Source organism: Bos indicus x Bos taurus, chromosome 5, assembly GCF_003369695.1.
Source record: "Bos indicus x Bos taurus breed Angus x Brahman F1 hybrid chromosome 5, Bos_hybrid_MaternalHap_v2.0, whole genome shotgun sequence".
Lineage (NCBI taxonomy): Eukaryota > Metazoa > Chordata > Mammalia > Artiodactyla > Bovidae > Bos > Bos indicus x Bos taurus.
Window position 1 is genome coordinate 15994938 of NC_040080.1, and position 25561 is coordinate 16020498.

General features: G+C 51.7%; 1 protein-coding gene across 2 annotated transcripts in view; it reads left to right on the forward strand.

Moving 5' to 3' along the window:
• Positions 1-16347: 16347 nt before the first annotated feature.
• Positions 16348-25561, forward strand: part of PLEKHG6 (pleckstrin homology and RhoGEF domain containing G6) — a 17752-nt gene continuing 8538 nt past the window's right edge. The window contains exons 1-11 of one of the 2 annotated variants that reach the window (XM_027541090.1): positions 16348-16490; positions 18193-18398; positions 19558-19713; positions 20951-21115; positions 22414-22509; positions 22752-22802; positions 23064-23213; positions 24064-24174; positions 24274-24423; positions 24622-24759; positions 25025-25144. In XM_027541090.1, coding sequence (XP_027396891.1) covers positions 18261-18398; positions 19558-19713; positions 20951-21115; positions 22414-22509; positions 22752-22802; positions 23064-23213; positions 24064-24174; positions 24274-24423; positions 24622-24759; positions 25025-25144 — 1275 coding nt within the window. In that variant the 5' untranslated portion in view covers positions 16348-16490; positions 18193-18260. Of the gene's footprint in view, positions 16491-16744; positions 16888-18192; positions 18399-19557; positions 19714-20950; positions 21116-22413; positions 22510-22751; positions 22803-23063; positions 23214-24063; positions 24175-24273; positions 24424-24621; positions 24760-25024; positions 25145-25561 lie in introns of those variants that run through there. The other variant, XM_027541089.1, reaches the window with a different exon arrangement.

Genomic DNA, 25561 nt, shown 5'->3' on the forward strand with positions numbered 1-25561 from the left:
TGGACACGCAGGTGCTTTGTAACCTCTAGGACTGTGCAAATGTGTGCGATGAGATGGTGGGTTTTTTTGTTTTGTTTTTTAATTTTTACTGGAGTATAGTTGATTGACAATGTTGTGTTCATTTCAGGTGTATAGCAAAGTGAGTCAGTATGAAATGGTCTTGTAAAAAGACCCTCTGTCCCTTTGGCTGCCTTTCTTTTGGTTCCTTTGCGTGTGTCCTTACCAGCCGTCATCAGCCTGTTCCCACACCCCGCCCCCAGCTTTGTGTTTATAAACCCAGTCTATCATCCCCACCACCATCCTGAGGACCAGAGCCTGTTTGTCTCTGGTGAAGAAAGTACCCAGGTCTCCTGAATCTTGCTCTAACGCTTTTTTTTTTTTTTACCACACTGCAGCATGTGGGATCTTAGTTCCCTGCCCAGGGATTGAACCCAAGCCCCCTGCATTGGTGGTAGGCTTAACCACTGAACCGTCAGGGAAGTCTCATTGCTCTAACTCTTCTATACCTGAAGACTCTCTCTCCATAATGATTTAGACATAGAGGGCTTCTGATAAGCTTGGGGCCACACTGTTCTTTCTGCATGAACCCCAGGCCCCAATGCAGAGACCTGTGCCTCTACCCTGCTCGGCTCCTGCCCCCCGCTTCTCTGAATCCCCTCCCAAGGACACCCACACCTGAAATTCCATAGACAAAGACTCTCCCCCAACCCCCATCATCTCTGCTATATAGTCTGGGAAATTCTGCCAGGTTCTGAGCCAGAAAAAGGAAGAGGGCAGCCCCACCCTGCGGACCCCACCCTCCAGGAATGGATTTATGCTTCATTGTTGGTGGCAGTCATAGAAACCACAGGTAAGCATGAGTCAGAAGGTAGTAAACAAGACTCTTTACCAACAGAGGTTGTCCGGGCAACCCTGGGAGGGCAGGGCCCTGGATTTCTGGATTAGTCTCTGAGAACCTCCTGAAACAGCAGACCGTGACATTTGGCAAGGCCAGCAAACACAGATAAACCATGGGCCATTCTGGAGTTCCTGCTCACAACCGCCAGCATCCACTTGACCCTGAGCCCCCCATCCTGAGTTTATTTCTGTTCCCTATGCTGGAATTCCCTAGGCTGGAAAGTCTGGGCACTTGACTTTCCTACCTGAAGTCCTTACTCTATGAAATGTTCTTCCCTCATCTTCCTACTAACATATCATGGGGTTTTTGACACTTACGGAGGACACTTCCAGGGGTCAGAGAAGGCCCCAACATTTAAGGGGCCTGAGATCTAAAGGACGAATAGGTGTTTTCTGGTTTTAAACCGAGAAAAAGAGGGCAAATCACAGGTTCAATGTTTCTCATTGAGTCAGGACAAATATGAAATGTCATCATTTCTTTCATGATTATTGCTGAAAATAATTTTGTCTAATAGGGAGAGGAGGGAGCAGGTAAAAAATAATACACACCACGTGAGACACTTCAGGTGTGCCTCAGACTCTCACCCCTCCTGGATTTTTGTTACTAATTATTATTAAGTATTAATAGCTTTCCAGGTGGCTCAGAGGTTAAAGCATTTGCCTACAATGCTCATGACCCAGATAATCATGATGGTGTGATCACTCACCTAGAGCCAGACATCCTGGAGTGTGAAGTCAAGTGGGCCTTAGGAAGCATCACTACGAACAAAGCTAGTGGAGGTGATGGAATTCCAGTTGAGGTCCTTCAAATCTTAAAAGATGCTGTGAAAGTGCTGCACGCAATATGTCAGCAAATTTGGAAAACTCAGCAGTGGCCACAGGACTGGAAAAGGGCAGTTTTCATTCCAATCCCTAAGAAAGGCAATGCCAAAGAATGCTCAAACTGCCACATAATTGCACTCATCTCACACGCTAGGAAAGTAATGCTCAAAATTCTCCAAGCCAGGCTTCAGCAATACATGAACCGTGAACTTCCAGATGTTCAAGCTGGATTTAGAAAAGGCAGAGGAACCAGAGATCAAATTGCCAACATCCGCTGGATCATGGAAAAAGCAAGAGAGTTCCATATTTCTGCTTTATTGACTATGCCAAAGCCTTTGACTGTGTGGATCACAATAAACTGTGGAAAATTCTGAAAGAGATGGGAATACCAGACCACCTGACCTGCCTCTTGACCTGTATGCAGGTCAGGAAGCAACAGTTAGAACTGGACATGGAACAACAGACTGGTTCCAAATAGGAAAAGGAGTACGTCAAGGCTATATATTGTCACCTTGCCTATTTAACTTATATGCAGAGTACATCATGAGAAACGCTGGGCTGGATGAACACAAGCTGGAATCAAGATTGCCGGGAGAAATATCAATAACCTCAGATATGCAGATGACACCACCCTTATGGCAGAAAGTGAAGAGGAACTAACAAGCCTCTTGCTGAAAGTGAAAGTGGAGAGTGAAAAAGTTGGCTTAAAGCTCAACATTCAGAAAACTAAGATCATGGCATCTGATCCCATCACTTCATGGGAAATAGATGGGGAAACAGTGGAAACAGTGTCAGATTTTATTTTTGGGGGCTCCAAAATCTCTGCAGATGGTGATTGCAGCCATGAAATTAAAAGACGCTTACTCCTTGGAAGGAAAGTTATGACCAATGTAGGTAGCATATTAAAAAGCAGAGACATTATTTTGCCAACAAAGGTCCATCTAGTATGGTCATGTATGGATGTGAGAGTGGGACTATGAATAAAGCTGAGCACCAAATAAATAATTGAAGCTTTTGAACTGTGGTGTTGGAGAAGACTCTTGAGAGTCCCTTGGACTGCAAGGAGATCCAACCAGTCCATCCTAAAGGAGATCAGTCCTGGGTGTTCACTGGAAGGACTGATGCTAAAGCTGAAACTCCAATTGAGAAGAGTCGACTCATTGGAAAAGACCCTGATGCTGCGAGGGATTGGGGGCAAGAGGAGAAGGGGACGACAGAGGATGCAATGGCTGGATGGCATCACTGACTCGATGGACATGAGTTTGAGTGAACTCCGATAGTTGGTGATGGACAGGGAGGCCTGGGGTACTGGGATTCATGGGGTCGCAAAGAGTCGGATACGACTGAGCGACTGAACTGAACTGATTATATTAATGCTTGGAATGCAAAAGTTTTGTCTGAAACAAAATGACACCAAAATATCAGTTCTGATGAGTCCTCTTTTAATCGAATCACCACAAGCCTATGACCAGCTTCATGCCTTCTCTGTCACAAATATCTTTTTGTTTTGGGCACAAGTGTTAGTCTCTCAGTCATGTCTGACTCTTTGCGACCCCATGGATTTGTGGCTCACCAGGCTCCTCTGTCCGTGGAATTCTCCAGGCAAGAATACTGGAGTGGGTCCCCATGCCCTTCTCCAATGTGACATTAAGAAGAAGATAAGTTGTGGATGGACCTAGAGATTGTCACACAGAGTGAAGTAAGTCACTTCACTTAGATAAATATAGCATGATAAATATTTATCTTAGAGAAGGATAAACATAGCATGATAGTGCTCACATGTGGAATCTAAAAAGGTGCAAATGAACTTATTTACAAAACAGAAATAGAGTCACAGATGCAGAAAACAAGCCTATGGTTACCAGGCAGTAAGGGGCAGCGGGGTGGAGAGACTGGAATTGATATGCACACACTACCGTATATAAAATAGATAATAAGAACCTGCCGTATAGCACAGGGAAGTCTACTCAATACTCCGTTAATGATCTATATGGGGAAAAAAATCTAAAAAAGAGGGGATATATGTATAACTGATTTAATTTGCTCTACACCAGCAACTGGGGCTTCCTGGGTGCCATTAGTGGTAAAGAATCCACCTGCCAATGCAGGAGACATAAGAGATGCAGGTTCGATCCCTGGGTCAGGAAGATCCCCTGGAAGAGGGCATGGCAACCCACTCTAGTATTCTTGCTTGAAGAATCCCATGGACTGAGGAGCCTGGTGGGCTACAGTCCATGGGGTCATAAAGAGAAAGACACGACTGAGTGACTAAGTACAGCACATACTGCAATAAAAACTTTTTTGAGGATTTAATAGAAAATGAGTCCATAAAGCAGTGATAAATAATAAATAAAAACATACTTGGGCCCCGTTGGGGTGTTCTAGACTTGGATATATCACAGAGGGGCCACACCTTGAGGCAGGCAGAACTCCCTGGACCGATCAAACCCAAATCCCCTGCCAAGGAAGCACAGGATCTTAACCACTGGACCACTGGGAAGTCCCCATGATGCTATTCATTTCCATTTGCCCCCCATTGTCCAAGAATGCTTGATTCCTGAGGGTGAATCCCTGAGCACAAAACAGGTGAAATTCCAAGGCTGATGGTACTTTACATGATGCGGGTGATGAACTGGTGGCGCAACACCATGCCTTATCCGTCTATCTTAAAACTATTCATGATTCTTAAAGAGCATCTGGGCAATGGAGGCTTTCTGCTCTGAGGCGCACCTGCGCCCTGGCTGTTCTCAGCCTTCAAGAGCTTGGCAGGTACCCTCAGCCGTGTTGCCTGGGTCTGTTCTCCTCTGCATATTTACACGACTTCCAGGAGGAGGAAGTGAGAAGTTTCACATTTACTTTCAACAGCTGAATCCAAAAGAAAGTAAAACTGAAAATCACTCAGTCGTGTCCGACTCTTTGTGACCCCATGGACTATAGAGTCCATGGAATTCTCCAGGCCAGAATACTGGCGTGGATAGCCTTTCCCTTCTCCAGCGGCTCTTCCCGAGCCAGGAATCGAACCGAGGTCTCCTGCATTGCACGTGGATTCTTTACCAACTGAACTATTATTACTTGAGGTCTTTAAAGTAAAGGAACATGTATCAGAGGCATTTCAGTGTTTTATATTTTTACAAACATTTAATGACTTATAGAAAATTTTTTCACTAACTTTGGCCCCTAAATTATTGGATAATGGAAAATCATTCTTTTTCTTTTTTTTAACTTGGATACATGTCTCCTCCTTGCTGGATCATCTTCTGCCGGTCAATCGTCAGTCATTTCTCAGCTCATTTGTTTATTCCTACTGTGTCCTTGTTAGATTAACTTTTAACAGCACTGTGATGTAAATATTCTCCTATAAAGAATGCATTTAACAACAATCATTAAATACATATTTTGCAAGCCTGCCACTTACTAGTATTGTAGGTATCTTCTCGTTGTTAATTTGCTCTGAAGCCTAATTATTCCAACAGTAATTAATTATTTGTCCATTGCTGCATTTTATTTATATTATAAATTTGTATTGAGCATACAACGTCAGGTCACATTCTAAGTGCTTTTTAATATTAACTCACTTGGTCCCTGGTGACTCAGATGGTAAAGAATCTGCCTGCAATGCAGGAGGTCTGGGTTTGATCCCTGGGTTGGGAAGACCCTCTGGGGGAGGGTATGGCAACCCACTCCAGTATTCTTGCCTAGAGAATCCCCATGGACAGAGGAGCCTGGTGGGCTACAGTGCATGGGGTTGCAAAGAGTCAGACATGACTGAGCGACTTACACTTTCGCTTTTTCAACACTTTCGGTTGGTTCTCATACAATCATATGAGATAGATGCTTCCGTTGTCAAGATTCAGAGACACAGAGATTAAATAACTTGCCCAGGCCACATAGCCAAAGTGTCAGAATTGGGATTCAAACCAAGACTGCCTGACTCCACACCTGAGCTAGACAGCTGTGCTGTTGCTGCCTCTCTGAAGGAGTACACAGCCTAGTTAAGGAGATGCACACCCACCGTGGAAAATTTGGTAACAGTGAATGCAGGGCGAGAGGCAGGGGTGGTGAAAGCAACAGGACCCAAAGCTGGGAGAGGGCGCAGGGACTAGAGGGGTCTGATGGTTGGGCAGGAATCAATCTGAGTTGTGTAGAATATGCAGAACTGGATGAGTCAGTAAGGCCGAATGACTCCCCATTGATCCCTCCCCCAGGGACTGGAGGAGGGGAAGGAAAAGGGGGATGGGACAGAGGCCCATGAGGAAGGTAGTTCTCTAAATCCCCTCTTGGTTGGCCCCTCAGCCCGTTAGGGTTTCCCATCAGCCTCGGACGTGCCCAGAGTCCGGATACCAAGACAAGCATCTTCCGTCCTCATGGGAGTTGACTACCTGCTTTTGAGCACAGTGGCTTCCCAGAAAAATCTGCCAGAGGACCAGGGCAAGTGGCTTTATAACGGCAAGAGGATGCAGCTTCGGGACGGATGATCAGGAAGAGGGCTTTCGAGGAGACAGAGCGGAGAGGCTGAACAGATGTGAGGAGTGATATTTGGGGGATGGGGTGATATATGAAGATGATTTTTGGCTGCACCTCTCAGCATGCGGGATCTTAGTTCCCCAGCCAGGGATTGAACCCGTTTCCCCAGCAGTGGAAGCGTGGAGTCTTAACCCCTAGACTGACAGCAAAATCCCGTGAAGGTGCTTTTTTTTTTTTTTAAGGAAGCAGTGCTGGTGGTGAGCTGCAGGGCCCTGTGCCACAGGACAGCCCTGAGCAAAGGCCAGCATCACTTCTCAAGGCTTCAGGAAGGAGACTTCTGTCTCTTTAAATGCTGAGACAACCTTTCAGATGGAAACTAGGCAGGCAGTTTCCTCTGGTTTCCTAGCCCCACGGCAGGCTTTCTGTTAAGTTCAGTTCAGTCACTAAGTCACGCCCGACTCTTTGCAACCCCATGGACTGCAGCATGCCAGGCTTCCCTGTCCTTCACCATCTCACGACAGGCTTACCCACAGTAACCCATTTGTTTTCTACAGGCGAGAGGTGAGAGGTGCAGGCTTGGGGGCCAGACAACTTGAGTTCAAATCCTGGCTTCTCCTCTTGCTAACTTTGTCCTCGTGAGCATGTTATGTAACCTCTCCGAGTCTGTTTCCTCATCTGTTATAATGAGGTTAATATCTAACTCGAAGGGTTTTGGTGAGGATTAAATGAAATGACACATGTCAAGTGCTAAATTATGCCTTCACCTAGTAATTGCTTTAATAAAAAGTTAGCTGTTATTATCATAATGATCCAAAAATTAGTATTATTATCCTCATTTTATGTACAAGGATGGAGACTTGGAGAAGTCAAATTCACCTGCCCCAGAAGCCCTTGTGAAGGGCCTGCCTTTGAACAAAGATGGTAAGGAATGCATGGGGCCATGACTGAAGGTCATCTAGGCAGATGCAAAGGATCAATGCAGAATCAGGGTAGAGATGAACATAACGCTTGTGTGCCCGGTCGTGTCCAATTCTCTGCAACCCCATGGACTGCAGCCCACAAGTCTCTGTCCATGGGATTGTCCAGGCAAGAACACTGGAGTGGGTTGCCATTTCCTCCTCCAGGGGGTCCTCCTGACCCAGGATCAAGTCCGTGTCTCTTAAGTCTCCTGCATTGGCAGACGGGTTCTTTACCACAAGTGCCATATGGGACAAGCATAAAATGGGGATGAAATGAGGGCGAGGTCAGAGAAGACATCTCTCCAGAACGCTCACAGAGATCTCCTGTGAGGCTAGTGCTTGGACCAATGCCCGCCCTGAAGCCTTGTTGGACGTTCCGTGTGCTGCTCCACATAGTGGCTTCGTGTCCTTGGCCAAGGGGCTTTACTTGAGAGTTGTTTTTGTATCTATCAAGTGGGCTAATACAGGCAGCCCCATTCCACTGGGTTATGCAGGGAACAGAGCTAACTGGTCTCCACTGAACACAGTGCCAGGCACACAGGGTGGTTCTTGAGACCTAGGGGCTGCCCACATGACCCCAAACTGAGAATCTAAGTCTCTGAAGGATGGGGAGTGGATCCAAGGCTTCAGGATGCTGCTACAATGACCCGAGTATGCTTGCTAAGTCACTTCAGTCATGTCCAACTCTTTGTGACTCTATGGATTGTAGCCCGCCAGGATCTTCTGTCCATGGAACTCTCCAGGCAAGAATACTGGAGTGGGTTGCCATTTCCTTCTCCAGGAGATCTTCCCAACCCAGGAATCAAACCAGTGTCTTTTAAGTCTCCTGCATTAGCAGGTGGATTCTTTAACACTAGCGACACTTAGGAAGTCACGAACTGTGACCCAAATTGTGGCTCAATTATCCAAAAAGGGGCCCATGATACAGAGACAGGTATTCCCCTGAACATGAGGAAATTACTTTAAGCTTGAGCAGGAGGTATTTGGGTCAGAGATGAGAAAGAACTTCCTGAAATTCAGGGTTGTCAAATCAAATTATAAATAATGATTTAGGACTGTTGTGCTAGCATCTGCTTTAGGAGTGAAAGAGCTGCCCACCTTCCCAGGCTGGGCAAGATGTGTCATAATGAGATGGGCCGACAGTCAATCTCTCTGGGCAAATGAACCTCAAAATACACATATATTTTGTGTATTTCACAAGGAAGAGCTGGCTGTAAGCCTGGACTTGTGACAAGGGCCATAGTGCTCATAGAAGCTGACCGAGGTTGGGGGTCGTGAGCTACTCTCACTTTGAAAACTTTTGCAAAGACTGACCCAGAACCTTAAAATTCTTCATTCTGTGTGCTTCTGAGTCACTGGGGCTGAGCAGGTGGACACCCACTGTCAGTGAAGACCTGAGGAAGGAAATCAAACGACTACTTGGAGGAAGGGGTTGTCACTGATCAGAGCTGCAGGAACAAAGGGACAACCTGGGCAGCGGCCTTGCTGGAGGTCATCGGGCAGCAGCGAGGACCATCTGCCAAGGACGTTAGGCAGCCTTCCTGCACGGAGTTGTGAGACCACACAGCTGCCATCTCACTGAGAAAGGCCAGGGCTTGGGGGCCTGGCCACTCCTGGCCCCGCAGACCAAGTAAAATCTAACTGCACTTCCAAGGATTGCCACTAGGGGAGACCAGGGCCCTCTGGGGAGAGGTGCGTGCGGGATGCTCAGATGTGATCAGATCATCTGCGTGATCAGATGTGTCCAGCTCTGCAACCCCATGGACTGTAGCCCATCAGCCTCCTCTGGCCATGGAATCTTCCAGGCAAGAATACTGGAGTCGTTTGCCATTTCCTTCTCCAGGAGATCCTCCCAACTCAGGGATCAAACCCATGTCTCCTGCATTAGCATGCAGATTCTTTACCACTGAGCCACCAGGGAAGCCCTGGACAAAATATTCTAGAAGACTCCACTATTAATCCATCAGAATTGGTGTGCGAGGTAAAACCTACGTGAAGTGGTTGTCTTAAGGAGCCAGGAACCTTTAGATGAGCGCCACTGAGGAAACGCTGAAGCTTCACTAATGAACCAGGAATCCCCAGTGAAATTAGGGAAGCATTCCAAGTATTTAAAAAACAAAGGTGGGGGGAAGGCGCCAAGATGGCGGAGGAGTAGGACGGGGAAAACACTTTCTCCCCCACAAATTCATCAAAAGAGCATTTAAACGTCGAGTAAATTCCACAAAACAACTTCTGAATGCCGGCAGAGGACATCAGGCACCCAGAAAAGCAACCCAACTCCTCGAAAGGAGGTAGGAAAAAATATTAAAGACAATACAAGAGACAAAAGAGGGAGGGACGGAGCTCCGTCCCGGGAAGGGAGTCTTAAAAAGAGAGAGGTTTCCAAACACCAGGAAACCTTCTCACTGCCGAATCCGTGCCGAGCTTTGGAAGCACAGAGGACAACATAACAGGGAGAAAAAATAAATAAACAATTAAAACTCGCAGATTGCGAGCCCTACGGTAACTCCTCCAGCGGAGAAGCAGCGCAGACGCCTGCATCCGCCATTAGCAAGCCGGGGCTGGGCAGGGAGGCACGGCGCGGGCTGCATCGCTGAGAGTAAGAATCTGGCCTGAATACCCTGAGCACTATCTGAGCGAAATAATTTGGGCTAGCAAACCAGACTGTGGGATATCTACCATGCGAAAAGCCAGCCCTAACCTAAGACACCGCCAGCCCGCGCACGGAACAAAGGACTAAACAGAGGTAGCCGGCTGCAGACCTTCCCCCTCCGGTGACAGGCAGCCAGAGCCGGAAGGGGGCAATCGCAGCCCCAGAGAGACATTATCTATAAAACTGGCTTCTTTGCTAACTAAAACTTATTGGGGGTCTGGACGGTCAACATCTGCCTGAGAAGGTGCGCCGGTTTTACACCCAGATAACCAAGTGGCAGGGAGGCGATAAGTCGCAGCACTGGTGCTCGCCAAACACCTCATCACCTGAGCTGCTCGGACCTGGGAAGAGCACAAAACGCAGCCCCAACTGAGTCTGCGCCTCTGAGGACTACCTGAGTGCCTGAACCTGAGTGGCTTGGACCTGGGAGGTGCATGCAACCCAGGCCCAGCCTCGGATTGTTCCCGGCGGAACAACCTAGAGCCTGAGCAGTGTGGGCAGGGAGGCTACACGCGCCGTGAGCAGGGGCAGACCCAGGGTGGCTGAGGCACTGCGAGCGCACGCCAGTGTCATTTGTTTGCAGCCTCCCTCCCTCCCTCCCCATAGTGCAACTGAACAAAGAGAAGAAATACAGCTCCACCCACCAGAACACCGACACAAGCTTCCCTAACCAGGAAACCTTGACAAGCCACCTTTACATACCTACACACAGCGAGGAAACGCCACAATAAAGAGAACTCCACAAACTGCCAGAATACAGAAAGGACTCCCAAACTCAGCAATTTAAACAAGATGAAGAGACAGAGGAATACCCAGCAGATAAAGGAACAGGATAAATGCCCACCAAACCAAACAAAAGAGGAAGAGATAGGGAATCTACCTGATAAAGAATTCCAAATAATGATAGTGAAATTGATCCAAAATCTTGAAATTAAAATGGAATCACAGATAAATAGCCTGGAGACAAGGATTGAGAAGATGCAAGAAAGGTTTAACAAGGACCTAGAAGAAATAAAAAAGAGTCAATATATAATGAATAATGCAATAAATGAAATTAAAAACACTCTGGAGGCAACAAATAGTAGAATAACAGAGGCAGAAGATAGGATTAGTGAATTAGAAGATAGAATGGTAGAAATAAATGAATCAGAGAGGATAAAAGAAAAACGAATTAAAAGAAATGAGGACAATCTCAGAGACCTCCAGGACAATATTAAACGCTACAACATTCGAATCATAGGGGTTCCAGAAGAAGAAGACAAAAAGAAAGACCATGAGAAAATACTTGAGGAGATAATAGTTGAAAACTTCCCTAAAATGGGGAAGGAAATAATCACCCAAGTGCAAGAAACCCAGAGAGTCCCAAACAGGATAAACCCAAGGAGAAACACCCCAAGACACATATTAATCAAATTAACAAAGATCAAACACAAAGAACAAATATTAAAAGCAGCAAGGGAAAAACAACAAATAACACACAAGGGAATTCCCATAAGGATAACAGCTGATCTTTCAATAGAAACTCTTCAAGCCAGGAGGGAATGGCAAGACATACTTAAAATGATGAAAGAAAATAACCTACAGCCCAGATTATTGTACCCAGCAAGGATCTCATTCAAGTATGAAGGAGAAATCAAAAGTTTTTCAGACAAGCAAAAGCTGAGAGAATTCTGCACCATCAAACCAGCTCTCCAACAAATACTAAAGGATATTCTCTAGACAGGAAACACAAAAATGGTGTATAAACTCGAACCCAAAACAATAAAGTAAATGGCAACGGGATCATACTTATTAGTAATTACCTTAAACGTAAATGGGTTGAATGCCCCAACCAAAAGACAAAGACTGGCTGAATGGATACAAAAACAAGACCCCTACATATGTTGTCTACAAGAGACCCACCTCAAAACAGGGGACACATACAGACTGAAAGTGAAGGGCTGGAAAAAGATTTTCCATGCAAATTGGGACCAAAAGAAAGCAGGAGTCACAATACTCGTATCAGATAAATTAGACTTTAAAACAAAGGCTGTGAAAAGAGACAAAGAAGGTCACTACATAATGATCAAAGGATCAATCCAAGAAGAAGATATAACAATTATATAATATATATCCACCCAACATGGGAGCACCGCAGTATGTAAGACAAATTCTAACAAGTATGAAAGGAGAAATTAACAATAACACAATAATAATGGGAGACTTTAATACCCCACTCACACTTATGGATAGATCAACTAAACAGAAAATTAACAAGGAAAAAAAAAAATGTATCTATAAAGTTCACTAAAGCAAAGCACAGTAAAATGAGGTATGGCAATAAAAGGCGTTAAATTTATCAAATAAAAAAATAAATAAATAAAGTGCTGAAAAATTAAAAAAAAAAAAAAGGAACAGAAGAAATAACATAAGCAATAAACTGTCTCGAGCAAACAGAAAGCATCTGTAAAAATTGCTAGACTGGATGGTGTCGACAATACAAACTATTTTTTTTTTTTTTCCATCTCATGTCTTTTTCCCCTCAGTCTTCTGATCATTTCTGTTTTTCTTTATCCTGGCCTGACATTACCATCATTATAATGTCTTCAAAAGTTCAGGAATGTATCTGACAGCTTGGTGTTGAAGTGGGCATTCCAGGAAAAGATAGGTAGGATCTAGCTACTATACTGTTTTAAAGCTACTGCTATTTCACCATAAGCCAAAATACCCATATTTGGAAAGAGTTAACTTTTCATCATTATTTTAAGATTGATATTGCCAACACAACAACTGAAATAAAGGCATAAATTTTCAAAAATAAAATAAAATAAAATAAAATTAAGCCTAAAAATAATTATTGGAGTAGGAAGATTGGGGATTGTGGTTGTAATACTATTTGAGTTCTATAATATTTCTTCAGCAACGTTTAAGGAAAACATGTGAAATAAAATTTTTTCTGATGCGTAAAAAAAAATAAAATAAAATAAATAAAATAAAAATAAAAATAAAAAACAAAGGTGGTTACTTCGGCAGGAGCAGAGATATGATATTCTACCTGCAAGTTCATTCTATCTTGGTCCTTTAGTAAGTCAAGGCCATTCAACTCCACAGACAGCGATGCTAGGCCTGCACCAGCCCCTGTGCTAGGGTGTCCCAGCCCCCAAGGAGCCAGGAGTCCAGTGAGGGCTGTGGGCACCTATGCCCACAGCAGTAAGATTAGGTGGTGCCTTTCCAAGGAGCTTGGTGGCCAAGGCATTGAAAGCAGGAAAGAAAGTGATTGCTCTGGCTGAGGAACTGTCAGGAAAATGTACTGAAGGATGCAGGATATTGAAAGAAGTGGAAGTGGAGATGCGGGGACAAGGGGTCAGAAGTGATAACTATGCCGGCCCGGGGATGTGCTTGAGCAAGTTCATGGAGCCAGGGAAGCTGATGTAGATTCAGAGGATGGGGACGGTCCAGGGACAAAGTAGAGGAGCAGCAGGTGAAAGGCAGGAAGCATAACCGGGACCATACATTTGAGGTCTTTGAACTCCAGGAAGAAGTTAGTCCTCTCAAGCCACCACCCAGAAATCGGCAGTTGGGAGGGGGCGATGTCCCCAGGAGGCCATCAGGGCAGACTCTTAGGAGGCCTTTGGGAGTCCTGCCCTTCCCCACTTTCTCTTTCTTTTTTTTTTCTGTCTGTGCTGGGTCTTCATCGCAGCTCAAGAGCGCTCTGGTTGTGGTGCAAGGGCTGAGTTGCCCAGAGACATGTGGGACCGTAGTCCCCTAATCTGAATCAGCTTCCCCTTGGAAGGAGGATTCTTAACCACTGGACCCCCAGGGAAGTCCCTTCCCCTTCCTTTCTAAACACTTTGTCTTCGTTCATGCCATTCCCTCCTCCAGAAATGCCCTTCCCTCCTACTCTACCTAGCAAACTCCTAGTTATCTTCAAAGCCCCAGCACAACGTTCGCCTCCTCTACAAAGCCTTCCCTGGCTGCCCTGTGTAGTTATTAGTCCCTCCCACAGCTCTTGGTTCATTGCTTACATGTAACTTACATACCAATGTTCCCCACTAGTCTGTGTCCCCATTCTTCTGTAATCTCCTGAAAGTCACGGACTATCTTTGTAATAGGAATGCTGCTGTGCTGTTCTTAGTTGCTGAGTCGTGTCCAACTCTTTGTGACCCCATGGACTGTAGCCTGACAGGCTCCTCTGTCCGTGAGGATTCTTCAGGCCAGAATACTGGAGTGGGTTGCCATGCCCTCCTCCAGGGGATCTTCCCAACACAGGAATCAAACCTGGATCTCCTGCATTGCAGGCAGATTCTCTACCAGCTGAACTACAGGGTAGTACAGGGAAGCCTGTACTATTCAATATGGATACTCATACTAGGAATGCGTATTCTATTTACCCCTCGCACCTTGGCACAGAGAACACTGCCAGTAAGCGGCATAGGAAGGGAGGGCATCAGTTCCCATCTAAGGCGCCGTCAGCTGTGCCCCTTGGCCTGGCCTCCTGGTTTTATCTGTCTCACGTGACTTGGTGCCTCCCAGCTGGAACCCTCAGCTCCCCCGCCCAACCTCACCCTTCCCAGCTCTGCCTAGAGAAGGACACACCTCCGATCAGCTGCCTGGCTGCCAGTGCCTGCCAGCACCTCATTAACCCAGATGGCCCCCACCCCGCCCTGAGAAGTGTGGGCTGGGCAGAGTTCAGGAATCAGGGCAATCTCCCTGACCTTCCCACCTGTGAGGAAAGGCAGGAGGGACTTGGGGTTCCCTACACCAGCCCCAGAAGTTACCCTCATGCTGTACTGGACAGACATTTTGTTCCTCAGAGCTCCGCTCCTGGACAGATGACACCTTGTTAGCTGTGGGGTCCAGCTGGGGACTTGATGGGGTCATCTGCACTGGGGCAGAAACCGAGGGTCAGAGGAGAAATGGGACTCAAGCTGGGGGACTTCTCTGGTGGTCCAGTAGTTAGGACTCTGTGCTTTCACTGCTGAGGACGCAGGTTCAATCCCTGGTCAGGGAACTGAGATGCCTAAAGCTGTGTGGTGCAGCCAAAAAAAAGAGGGAGGGGTATGAGAGAAGGCGGGGGTCTGCCAGGAAGAAAGACACTATCCAGGTGTCCCCACCCCCACCCCAGCTCCACTCAGTAGAGGCCAATCCGCCAATCTCTCAAGTCTTTAGGCTGCATTCAGCTCCCTGAGTTGTGTTCCCCTCTCAACCTATCACAGGCAGGGGTCTTTTCTCCACAGCACCGAAGGACAAGGGAGACTGTGAGAGGAACCATCTAAGGAGGCCAGAGTAGAACAAATAGAACATAGGAGTCCGACCTCCCAGCCCACACACTCCTGCCGGCCACTCCCCCAGCTTCTAGACTCCAGCTTTCCCTGGGAACCTTGCCTCCCAGAGGGGCTGAAGTCAGGCCCTGGGGCAGTGGCTGGTGGAGATTGGATCTCAGCCTAGAGGGAAGTGAAAGGGTTAACGCCCTCATGTCCACTGGGCCAGTCCAGCCAGCTCTCCCCAGAGCCTGTAAGTCCGGGCTTGCCTCTGGTCTCTCAATTTCAATTCCATTCTTACTCCCTCCACTTCCTTCCTGGAGAACTGGGAGGGCATCCTTGCCACCAGCAGTGTCTGGGGTGTCATTTAATACTGCCAGTAATCACCACCTCCTGTTTACTGGCTGTCTTTCCCTCATGGCTAGTCTTGTTATCTCTGGGTCTCTCTCTCCATCTTTCACACGCACACACACATGAATGGGAAAAAGGCTTCTCTCCATCCCAGTTCCTGCCCCATCCTACTGCTCTCCCTAAAACTGATCCGAATCAACTGGAAAGCAGGAAACAAGAAGTAAGGATGTATAGAGCTGGAGATACCAACATCTCTTCTGAACTACAAGAGCAATCACATCACAGCAAGCTCAGAACAAGAGAATACTTGGAGGGCAATAGGAGGGAGGTGGACGAAATTAGAAAGTATCAAAGGATAAAGATCCCTCTTCCACATCAAAAAGAGCCGTCACAGTCAGCGAGGACTGGAACACCTGAAATTACTGGTGGGTTCAATATGCCAGCGATACAATAAGAGAGGGAGCTTTTGAAAGCAAAGAAAGTGTCCATGTATCACCACATAGCCGACTCACAGGAGAAGACCACAGGACTCAGTGGAGGGCTGGAGCCATTGCATTCAGACCTGCTCCCACCTCCCTCCCACCCTCCACTGGGTCTTTGGCTCCCCGAGTGTGAGATGACAGTGACCGCACATCTATGGACACTCCTGATTCTTGATATCCCATGTTTCTGTCAGACTATGTGTCCTGACTTGGGAATGTGAAGTGTGCCCTTCCTTGAACAGTGTCTGTTTTATTAGTGGCCGCAGGTGCTCAGACGCCCTCCTGAAGGCGGGAGTGTGGCTGTTTGCCAGTTAAGAGTGGGGTCCGCCCACCCCCAGACTTGGTTAGTGGGAGAAGTGTTGGGCCAGCCTCAGCCTGGCATCAGGCGCCATCCCCGGAGCAAAGGTTAAGTCCAACCTTCCACCAGATGGCTGGAGCCGACAAGCAGAGATAAGGGTCACACTTTGGACTCCGCTGCCAGAAGGGGGCAGTGCCCCCGGGGTCCCTGATCCCCGAGGCCCTTTCTGCGGCCGGTCCTGCTCTCCTGCCTGGTTAAAGGAGGAAGACGAGGCCGAGGCCGGGGCACGGGGCTAGCCGGCCACTCACCGACGCGGAAAGCGAGGTGGGCACCTGCAGCGGGTCACTCGGTCGTTACCACCGCCGACCCGGAAGGCAGCGCGCGAGGGTGACAGGCCGGACTGGGTGGGTGGCGACTTCAGGGACGAGGGGAAGGGAGGAGGGAGCCCTGCGGAGCGAGGCAGAGCCGCCCGGTGCCCAGGGACCGAAGGCGCCCGCTGCGCGGCGGGTCGGATGCTGGCGGGAGAGGGAGGAGCCAGCCCGCTGCCCCGCCCCTGCCCCGCCCCCGCCCTCCCGGCCCGGCTCCACGCAGCCCCGGTCCTGCGGGCCGCTCGGTCCCAGACCCGGCCGGGCCGCGGGGCGGGTATCGCCGGGGGAGTCGTCGTCGGAGACCGCGGGGCTGGCGGCGCGGACAGAGGGCGCCGGGACACCTGCGGGCACAGGTGAACGGCAGGAGGGCGGGGCGGGACGGGAGGCGGGGGTCGCGGAGCCCAGAGGAAGGGAAGCGGGTCAAAGCTCAGAAAGGACCCGGGGCTGCGGGGAGAGGGAGGGGAGAGGGACTCGGAGCCCAAGGAGGGAGGGTTATTGGGAGGCAAGGAGCGCTGCTCTCCCCTGCTCACAAATCTGAGGAAAGGTAAGGGGAGGCGGAGCGGGGTTCCGGGGCCCACCTGGAGGGACACCAGCACTTGCTTAGGCGGTCTCTCCTCTCCAAGCCCGGCCCACCCAGAGAGCGGGGAGGCCTCTACCGAGGTTGAGGGGGAGGGGATGGAGCCCCCCGCGTGTCTCCCAGCCTCACCGAGGGGCTCCCAGAGGCTGGCCAAACCAGACAGAGCCTGCTCCCTCTCTGCTCATCTCTAAGGCCAGCAGTCTAAGACCTGCCCATGGCCTGAGGGTCCAGGTTAGGGGTGGGGCGTTCCTTTAGGTGTGTGTGTGTGTTAGTCAGTCGTGTCCCACTCTTTGCGACCCCATGGACTGTATGTAGCCTGCCAGGATCCTCTGTCCATGGAGTTCTCCAGGCAAGGATATTGGAATAGGTTGCCAGAGAGTAAATATTTCAGACTTTGAAGGCGCTGCGGTCTCTGTCATAGCTAGCAGGGAGGAAGTCACAACTGACCAAGCAGGGAACGTGTCTGTGATCCCATAGTGCTTTCTTTAGGGACATGGATATTTGAATTGAATATGATCTTCCTGTGTTGTTAACTATTCTTCTTTTTCATGATTTTATTTACTTTTTAAGTTTATTCTTCTTTTGACTTTTCCAAATATTTAAACATGTAAAACAGCCATTCTTAGCTTGTGGGCTGTGCAAAAACAGGTGGCAGATCGGGCTGTCTTCACCACCCCTGCCCACCACCCCCCCACCCCGGCAACTTCCCCCCCGCACCTCCACTCCTGTGTATTGGGGAGGGAAGGGTGTTGCTAGGTGCAAGGGGCATCCCCCTCACCTGGGGGCACCCAGGAAGCAGGGAACCTGTCTGTAACTCTTGATCCCAGCTACTCTTTAGGATGTCAGCATCCTTTGAAGCCAGTGCAGGAACTGGTATCCCAAGTATGCACATGTGAATGAGGGGGTATGTTCCAAGGGGCTTTCTGCCCAGCATGTGGGAGTGTACCCAACCCACTCCCAACAAGCAAACTGGGCTCTCCCCTTCCCTTCTTCTTCTTCCCCTCCCCCTCCACCTCTGTCTCCAGCCCTGCACCCTCCACTAACCAAGGCTGGCCCTTTGATCCTTATATTCTCTCTGCAGCCTCAGGGGGCCCCTTTCCCCTGCACAGTGGAGTGATGAGCCTTTGCAGGTGACCCAGGAGAGAAGGGATGCAGGCCTTGGGTCCTCCTGATAAGAGTCCCCTCCAAGGGCTGGTGGCCTCCCGCATTGAGACCTATGGAGGCAGGTATCGGGCCTCGGTCTCGAGTCCTCCAGGCAATGTCTATCCGCAAGGAGGTCTTTTGCTGGTGAGTCCGGGCTGTGCCCCAGAGGTGATCTGGGCGGGGCAGGCGGGAGGACACCCTGGCTTTCAAGTCTCTGTCCCCTTGCCAGGCCTTGGGTGGCACTCATCCCAGCCCACATCCCCGCCTTCTCTCCTGGATTGTGAGGGAGAGGACGGTTGTGTGGGGCCAGGGTCCCAGGACTCCACACTCACCCCAGACAGAAGGAGCAGGTGAGGCAGAGAGCCAGGAGGGGCCAGGCCCTCGGTGCTGTTGGAGGCACAGAGCTGGGGGTGGGAGGTCACCAAACCCAGGGTTCAGTGCCTCCCAGACTCCTACCTTTACTAGGGAAGAGCTTGTGAGCAGCGTCCTGAGACCTGCCCTCCTCTGAGTCAGGCCTGGAGGAAGAGCAAAGGTTCAAGGTGCCCCTATTCTACAGGTGGGGAGGGGTGTGGGGGCCTGCCTGGCTCCAGCCCGGCTCCACCCACCGGCCAGCCTCCAGCGCTGACCAAGGAAAGGGGCATGGAGGCCCAGCGGCCTTTCCCTTGGCCTCCCTCCACCTTGAGGTCAATTCTGTTTCCAGCTGGGGATATCCCTCGTCTGACTGGAGGAGGGTTTGGCCATGGGACACCACCGAGGGTGGGAAGGGAGACTAGGAAGTCTATGGGGTAAGTGAGGCCACAGGCAGGTCAAGGAATGTGACCAGGCCTGCCCAGGAGGGACTGCTAGCCCAAGCCTCAACTTCTCCCACAGAAGGGCAGCCACTCCCAACGGGATGGGAGGGCACACATGTGTGCGTGGGTCGCAGAGTGCATGTGCACTGGGCCCTGTGCACACACACAGCCAGAGTGTAGGGAGCACACGGGAGCTGGGGACACTCGGGCACACGCAGAGCCCAGTCGAGTACGTGCCTCTGTGCCTGCTCTGCACGAGGCCGCGTCTACCCCCGGCCCCTCTGCCCTGCCCGACTGGCTCCTGCCCATCTAGGCAGCCTTCCTGGCAGCGACCACTGTGACTCAGGGCCGGAGCGGCTCACACTAAACTGGTTTTAGGGGAGCGGTGAGCCAGCCCAACTTGCAGGCAGGTGTAGGGGACGCTGTCCAGAGCTAAGCCGGGCACCACTCTGCCTCTCTGGGACCTCTGCGGGAAGAGGGCACGCCCAGAGCTCCCCCTGCTCTTCCTCCAGGATCCCAGCCGCCGACGCTTCATGGGCTATGTCCCTTTCACCACGGGTTCTGGCCCGGCCCGACGCCTTTCTCCCCTGAGGCTTCGAGAACCAGAGCCCGAGAAGACGCATGGAAGTCCCTTTGGGGTTGGGACACCTCACTCCCCCAAACTCAAGGTGAGGGGTCCCTCTTCTCCCATCACCGAGCTCCCAGCCTGAGCTGCGATCAGAGCTGAGAACACCAGAGTCCCTCCAAGAAGCCAAGTGTAGCTCTAGAGACCCTCTCAGGGGAGCATCTCCCAGCCAGGCTGTCTCATAAGAATGTCCACTTTACGGGCAAGTGTCCAAATATTCCCGGGACTGCTGGTTCCCTAAGCCCCCTTCGGGCCCTCACCTGAAGGTCCCTCTGAAGGGGTCTGACTCAGGAGAGACCTGGAAGCTGTCTTTCTGATTAGGGAGCCGGGAGTCAGGGACCTTCCTGCAGACAAGGCTCCTCTCCATACGGGTTCCAGCCTTATGCCAACCCCTGTAATCCCAGCCAGGGTTGATCTTCCCCGCCCCTGCCAGGCCTCCGTGTCCCCACTCATGCTCAGGGCTGCTTGCCACCTCCCATTCACATACACATGCACACACACATATGATAACTTACAGTGAACAATGTCAGATTCAGGACCAGGGACCAGGCTTGATCACTCAAGAGCTTTTGTGTAGCAGAGTTTTATTAAAGTGAAAGGGGACAGAGAAAGCTTCTGACACAGACATCAGAACGGGGACGGAGAGTGTCCCCCTCCCTAGTCTTATCAGGGCCCTATAGAGTTTTACCAGGCCCACTCCCACAACATACAGCTTAAATTAATAAGATTAGAGCTAATGGACTTCCCTGGTGCCTTAGACGGTAAAGCGTCTGCCTACAATGGGGGAGACCTGGGTTCAATCCCTGGGTTGGGAAGATCTCCTGGAGAAGGAAATGGCAACCCACTCCAGTATTCTTGCCCAGAAAATACCATGGACAGGAGGAACCTGGTAGGCTATAGTCCATGGGGTCACAAAGAGTCGGACATGACTGAGCAACTTCACTTTCACTTTCACCAGACTCACTCCCACAATATATGTCTTAAGATAACAAGATTAGTCAGAAGGTTCTTGTTAAGGGGAAACATTCCCTCAAGCAAGATACATTGTTATATTGACTAAGTCGAAACAGTGTAAAAAGTTTGTCCTTTTCTCCTTGAGACCCCCAGACCCCTTTCTCCTTCTCAAGGGCTCTAGACTCCTTTCTCCTCAAGGGCCCCAGACTCCTTATCAACCCACCTAAAGATGAGCTCTCTCACATACACACACGTATGCACACATGCAGCCCTTCATCGGCCGGGTGGTCCAGGTGCCAGAACTAATCCCCTCTTGGCGCCCCCAGGAAGTCACCAAGGCCCACGAGCTGCAGGTGAGGCTGCATACCTTCAGCATGTTTGGGATGCCCCGCCTGCCCCGGGAGGACCGGCAGCACTGGGAGATCGGGGAGGGCAACGACAACAGTGTGGCCATTGAGAAGTCCTGGAAGGAGCTGGTGCCTGGGCACAAGGTGAGCCTGACCACGTGGGGTCCGAGACACACACACACACCCCCCTCACCTCTGACCCAGAGGAGGGAAAGGCCATGGGAAGTGGGGTCCACAGGGACAGCACTTAGAGGCATGTCACTGAAGCTTCAGATCTGGGCCCGACCACGTATTAGTGAGACCCCACAAGGTACTAGTGAGGCCCTGCCAGGTACTAGTGAGGCCCCGCCAGGTACTAATGAGACCCTGCCAGGTACTAGTGAGACCCCGCCAGGTACTAGTGAGGCCCCGACAGGTACTAGTGAGACCCCTCCCAGGTACTAGTGAGGCCCCCCCAGGTACTAGTGAGACCATGCCATGAGTGAGGCCCCACCAGGTGCTAGTGAGACTCCGCCAGGTGCTAGTGCGGCTCCGCCAGGTACTAGTGAGGCCCCCCAGGTACTAGTGAGACCACGCCATGTACTAGTGAGGCCCCCACCAGGTACTAGTGAGAACCCGCCAGGTACTAGTGAGGCCCCGCCAGGTACTAGTGAGGCCCCGCCATGTACTAGTGAGGCCCCGCCAGTACTAGTGAGGCCCCGCCAGGTACTAGTGAGACCCCGCCAGGTACTAGTGAGGCCCCGCCATGTACTAGTGAGACCACGCCACGTACTAGTGAGGCCCCGCCATGTACTAGTGAGGCCCCGCCAGGTACTAGTGAGATCCCACCAGGTACTAGTGAGAACCCGCCAGGTACTAGTGAGGCCCCCCAGGTACTAGTGAGACCACGCCATGTACTAGTGAGGCCCTGCCAGGTACTAGTGAGATCCCACCAGGTACTAGTGAGAACCCGCCAGGTACTAGTGAGGCCCCCCCAGGTACTAGTGAGACCCCGCCATGTACTAGTGAGACCCCGCCATGTACTAGTGAGGCCCAGCCAGGTACTAGTGAGACCCCCCCAGGTACTAGTGAGAACCCGCCAGGTACTAGTGAGACCCAGCCTTGTACTAGTGAGGCCCCACTAGGTACTAGTGAGGCCCCGCCAGGTACTAGTGAAACCCTCACATACTAGTGAGACCCCGCCAGGTACTAGTGAGACCCAGCCCTGTACTAGTGAGGCCCCACCAGGTACTAGGTGAGGCCCCACCAGGTACTAGTGAGACCTTGGACAAGACAACAAGCCTCTCTGTGCCTCCATCGCCTCATGACATGAGGATGACAAACACCCCCTCCACACTGGAAGACGGAGAAGGTTAAAGGCTGTCTAGGACGCATGTCCGGTAGCATTTAGCAGACGGCAGCAGCTGGTCTTGTCATCGTTCACCAGCCCCATCCCCACCCAGGAGATGAGCCGGGACCTCTGCCACCAGCAGGAGGCCCTGTGGGAGCTACTGACCACGGAGCTCATCTACGTGCGGAAGCTCAAGATCATGACGGATGTGAGCCACCCCCCGCCCACCCATCGGCCCGGCCCTGGCCCTCGAATCATCCCCCATCATCCAGACCAGGACGGGGCAGGGTTGTTGGAGAGGGAGGGGCAGGATACCTAGAGCCCCCTGCCCAGGGTCTTGGGAGAGAGGTTTGTGGTACTGAAGATGGGGGTGGGGATGCTGTGAAGGGTGAGGCTGGGGTCCGAGAGGAGGAGACCAGGCACTAAGACCCTCTCTCTCCCTGCATCCAGCTCCTAGCTGCGGGTTTGCTGAACTTGCAGCGCGTGGGTCTGCTGACGGAAGTGAGTGGGCACGTGGTGTGGGGCGGGGGGACAGATTAGTGTGGGTGGACTGAGCCCAGGGCCTGGGGGGGCAAGGTCACAGAGAACTGAAATGCCACTGCCCCATCTACTAGGACCCCAACCTCCCGCCGTCCCCACTCCACTTCTTGCTCTAGACCCCAGTTCCCCGCACCCAGGCTCAGTTGGCCTGCCTGTCCGTGGCCAGTGCAGCCCGTGGGTCACCTGCCCAGACACATGGCTGAGTGCCACCCCCTCCCCCAGGTGTCAGCTGAGACCCTATTTGGAAACGTCCCCAACCTGATTCGAGCCCACCGGAGCTTCTGGGAAGAGGTGCTGGGGCCCACCCTAGAGGACACACGAGCCTCAGGCCAGCCTCTGGACCCGGTCAGCCTGCAGGATGGCTTCCTGACGGTGAGGAGGGCACAAGGGCCGCTTCCAGATGGGGTGGAACTGGGAAGGCCCTGAGGGGTCCTGTCCGCAGGGCAAGCGCTTGCCGCCGGAATCCTGCTGTAATTCAAGCAAGTCCAAAGACATGGCCCTTACCCTCAAATACCAGTTCATCTCCTGCCTTCATTTCACCAGTATGACCTCTGTCCCCAGGGCTCTTTGGGCTTCTGAACATCCCAGAGGGCAACTGTCTCAGGGAAGGGCTACACACATCATGAAATCTGATGTCCGGGACAGAGATTCAGGGACAAGCATCAGAAAACAAGACTGGGGCCTTAGTGACTTGTCCCTTGGGAGCCTGGGGGGAGGGGATGTGAAAGACCACAGGCCACTGGCAAGCAAGAGGCTGGGGATCCAACCTCTGCCCAGTTCCCCAGCCAGGGAAGCATGGCCTTGCAGGGTTGGGCTGGGGTAGAGAGGTGGGGGCACAGTCTCCTGGGGGCCTTCTGTGACCCCCTTCTCCAGGGCAGGGCTCTGGGCAAGCCTCAGGTCGCCACTCCACAGCTGGGCTGAAATGGGATCTGCAGCACCCTAACAACAGTCTGCTGAATTATTGATGGTGGGTGAAATCCAGAGCAGCAGGGCACAGCAGGGGCTGAGGATGGAGTTCAGAGGTGGAATCGGGTCGACCCCTCAGGACCTCAACTCCTCCTTGGAGTCCAGGGAGCGGGGCTGGAAGTTGAGGAGGGTCTGGATTGGCAGGCACTGGAGGAAGGGTCTAGGCCAGGCTGCTCTGCGTGTTGTGTGTGGCTGGAGCAGGTATCTCATCCCGCCTTCCCCTGCCCGCTCCCCGTCCCCACACCTGTCCCTCCAGTGCAGCCAGCGCTTCCAGCCCTACGTCCTATACTGCCTGCGAGTGAGGCAGACCATGGCCTACGCCCGGGAGCAGCAGGACCACAACCCTCTCTTCCACATCTTCGTGCAGGTGGGAGAGGACTCACTGGGGAAGGGGGACGCGGCGGACCTTGGTCCAAGGCAGGAAGGTAGCCTACAGTCCCTCACCCCTGCGCCCCTTCCCTGGCAGTGGTGTGAGAAGCACAAGCTCTCGGGAAGGCAGATGCTGGGAGACCTGCTCATCAAGCCCCACCAGCGCATCACCAAGTACCCTCTGCTGCTTCAGGCTGTGCTCAAGAGGACCCCCAAGCCCCAGGCCCGGGAGGCCCTGACCGCCATGGTAGGACCGGCAGGGCTGACCCCTGCGGGAGGCGGGGGCTGTCGGCGGCTGGTGTGTGGGGGTGCAGCTCCGGGAACCCTTGAGGTCTCCTTTCTCATGCGTATGTGCCCGTGTGGCGCTGATGTCGTCAGTGGGTGGGATGAACAGGCGAGGAGCCGCGCCATCTTCCTCCGCAGCCTTCCCCTCCCGCTCCCCCAGATCGCAGCGATGGAGTCATTCCTGCAACACATCAACAAGCAGGTGCGCCAGGGCGAAGAGCAGGAGAGCTTGGTGGCTGCAGCCCGGCGCATCGGGCCCTACGAGGTGCTGGAGCCGTCCAGCGAGGAGGTGGAGAAGGTGAGAGAGACAGAGGGAAGGGGGCTTCGGGAAAGTAAGGTCCCCAGGCCTGGAGGGAGAGGGGCAGAGGTGCCAAGGGCTCTGCGTGTGGCCATCGTTCCTCGTGGCTGGGCTGGGGACGGGGGGGGGGGGGGGGGGGGGGGGGGAGGGGGGGGAGCGGGGGGGCGCAGGGGGCGGGCCCCGGGGCGGGCTTAGGGGGGTGAACCGGAGGCACTCCTCCAAGGGGCGGGGTTTCCGGTGCCCACTCTGCTCTCTGCACCCTCAGAACCTGCGACCCTTCTCCACCCTGGACCTGATGGCCCCCATGCTGGGGGTCGCTCCAGAGCACACCAGGCAGCTGCTGTTCGAGGGGCCCGCGCGTGTGAAGGAGGGACGTGAAGGGAAGGTGAGAAACAGGGACGATGGGAGGGAAGGGAAGAGGCTGGATCAGAGGCTGCAAATGGGAGGAGGAGGCTGTGTGTGTGTGTGTGTGTGTGTGCCTATGTGTGTGTCTGTGTGTGTATCTCTGCCAGTGTCCATGTGTCTGTGTGTGTCCATGTGTCTCTCTGTGTGTCTGTGTATATCTTTGTGTGTGTCTATGTCTGTATTCTGTGTATGTGTGTCTGTGTCTGTATGTGTGTCCATACACACAAAGATACTCTGTGTGTATCTTTGTGTGTCTGTGTGTGTCCATATGTCTCTGTGTGTGTCTATGTCTGTGTGTGTCTATGGGTTTCTGTGTTTTTGTGTGTCTTTGTGTGTGTGTCTGCATGTGCATATGTCTCTGTGTGTGTCTGTGTGTCTATGTGTGTGTCTATGTTTG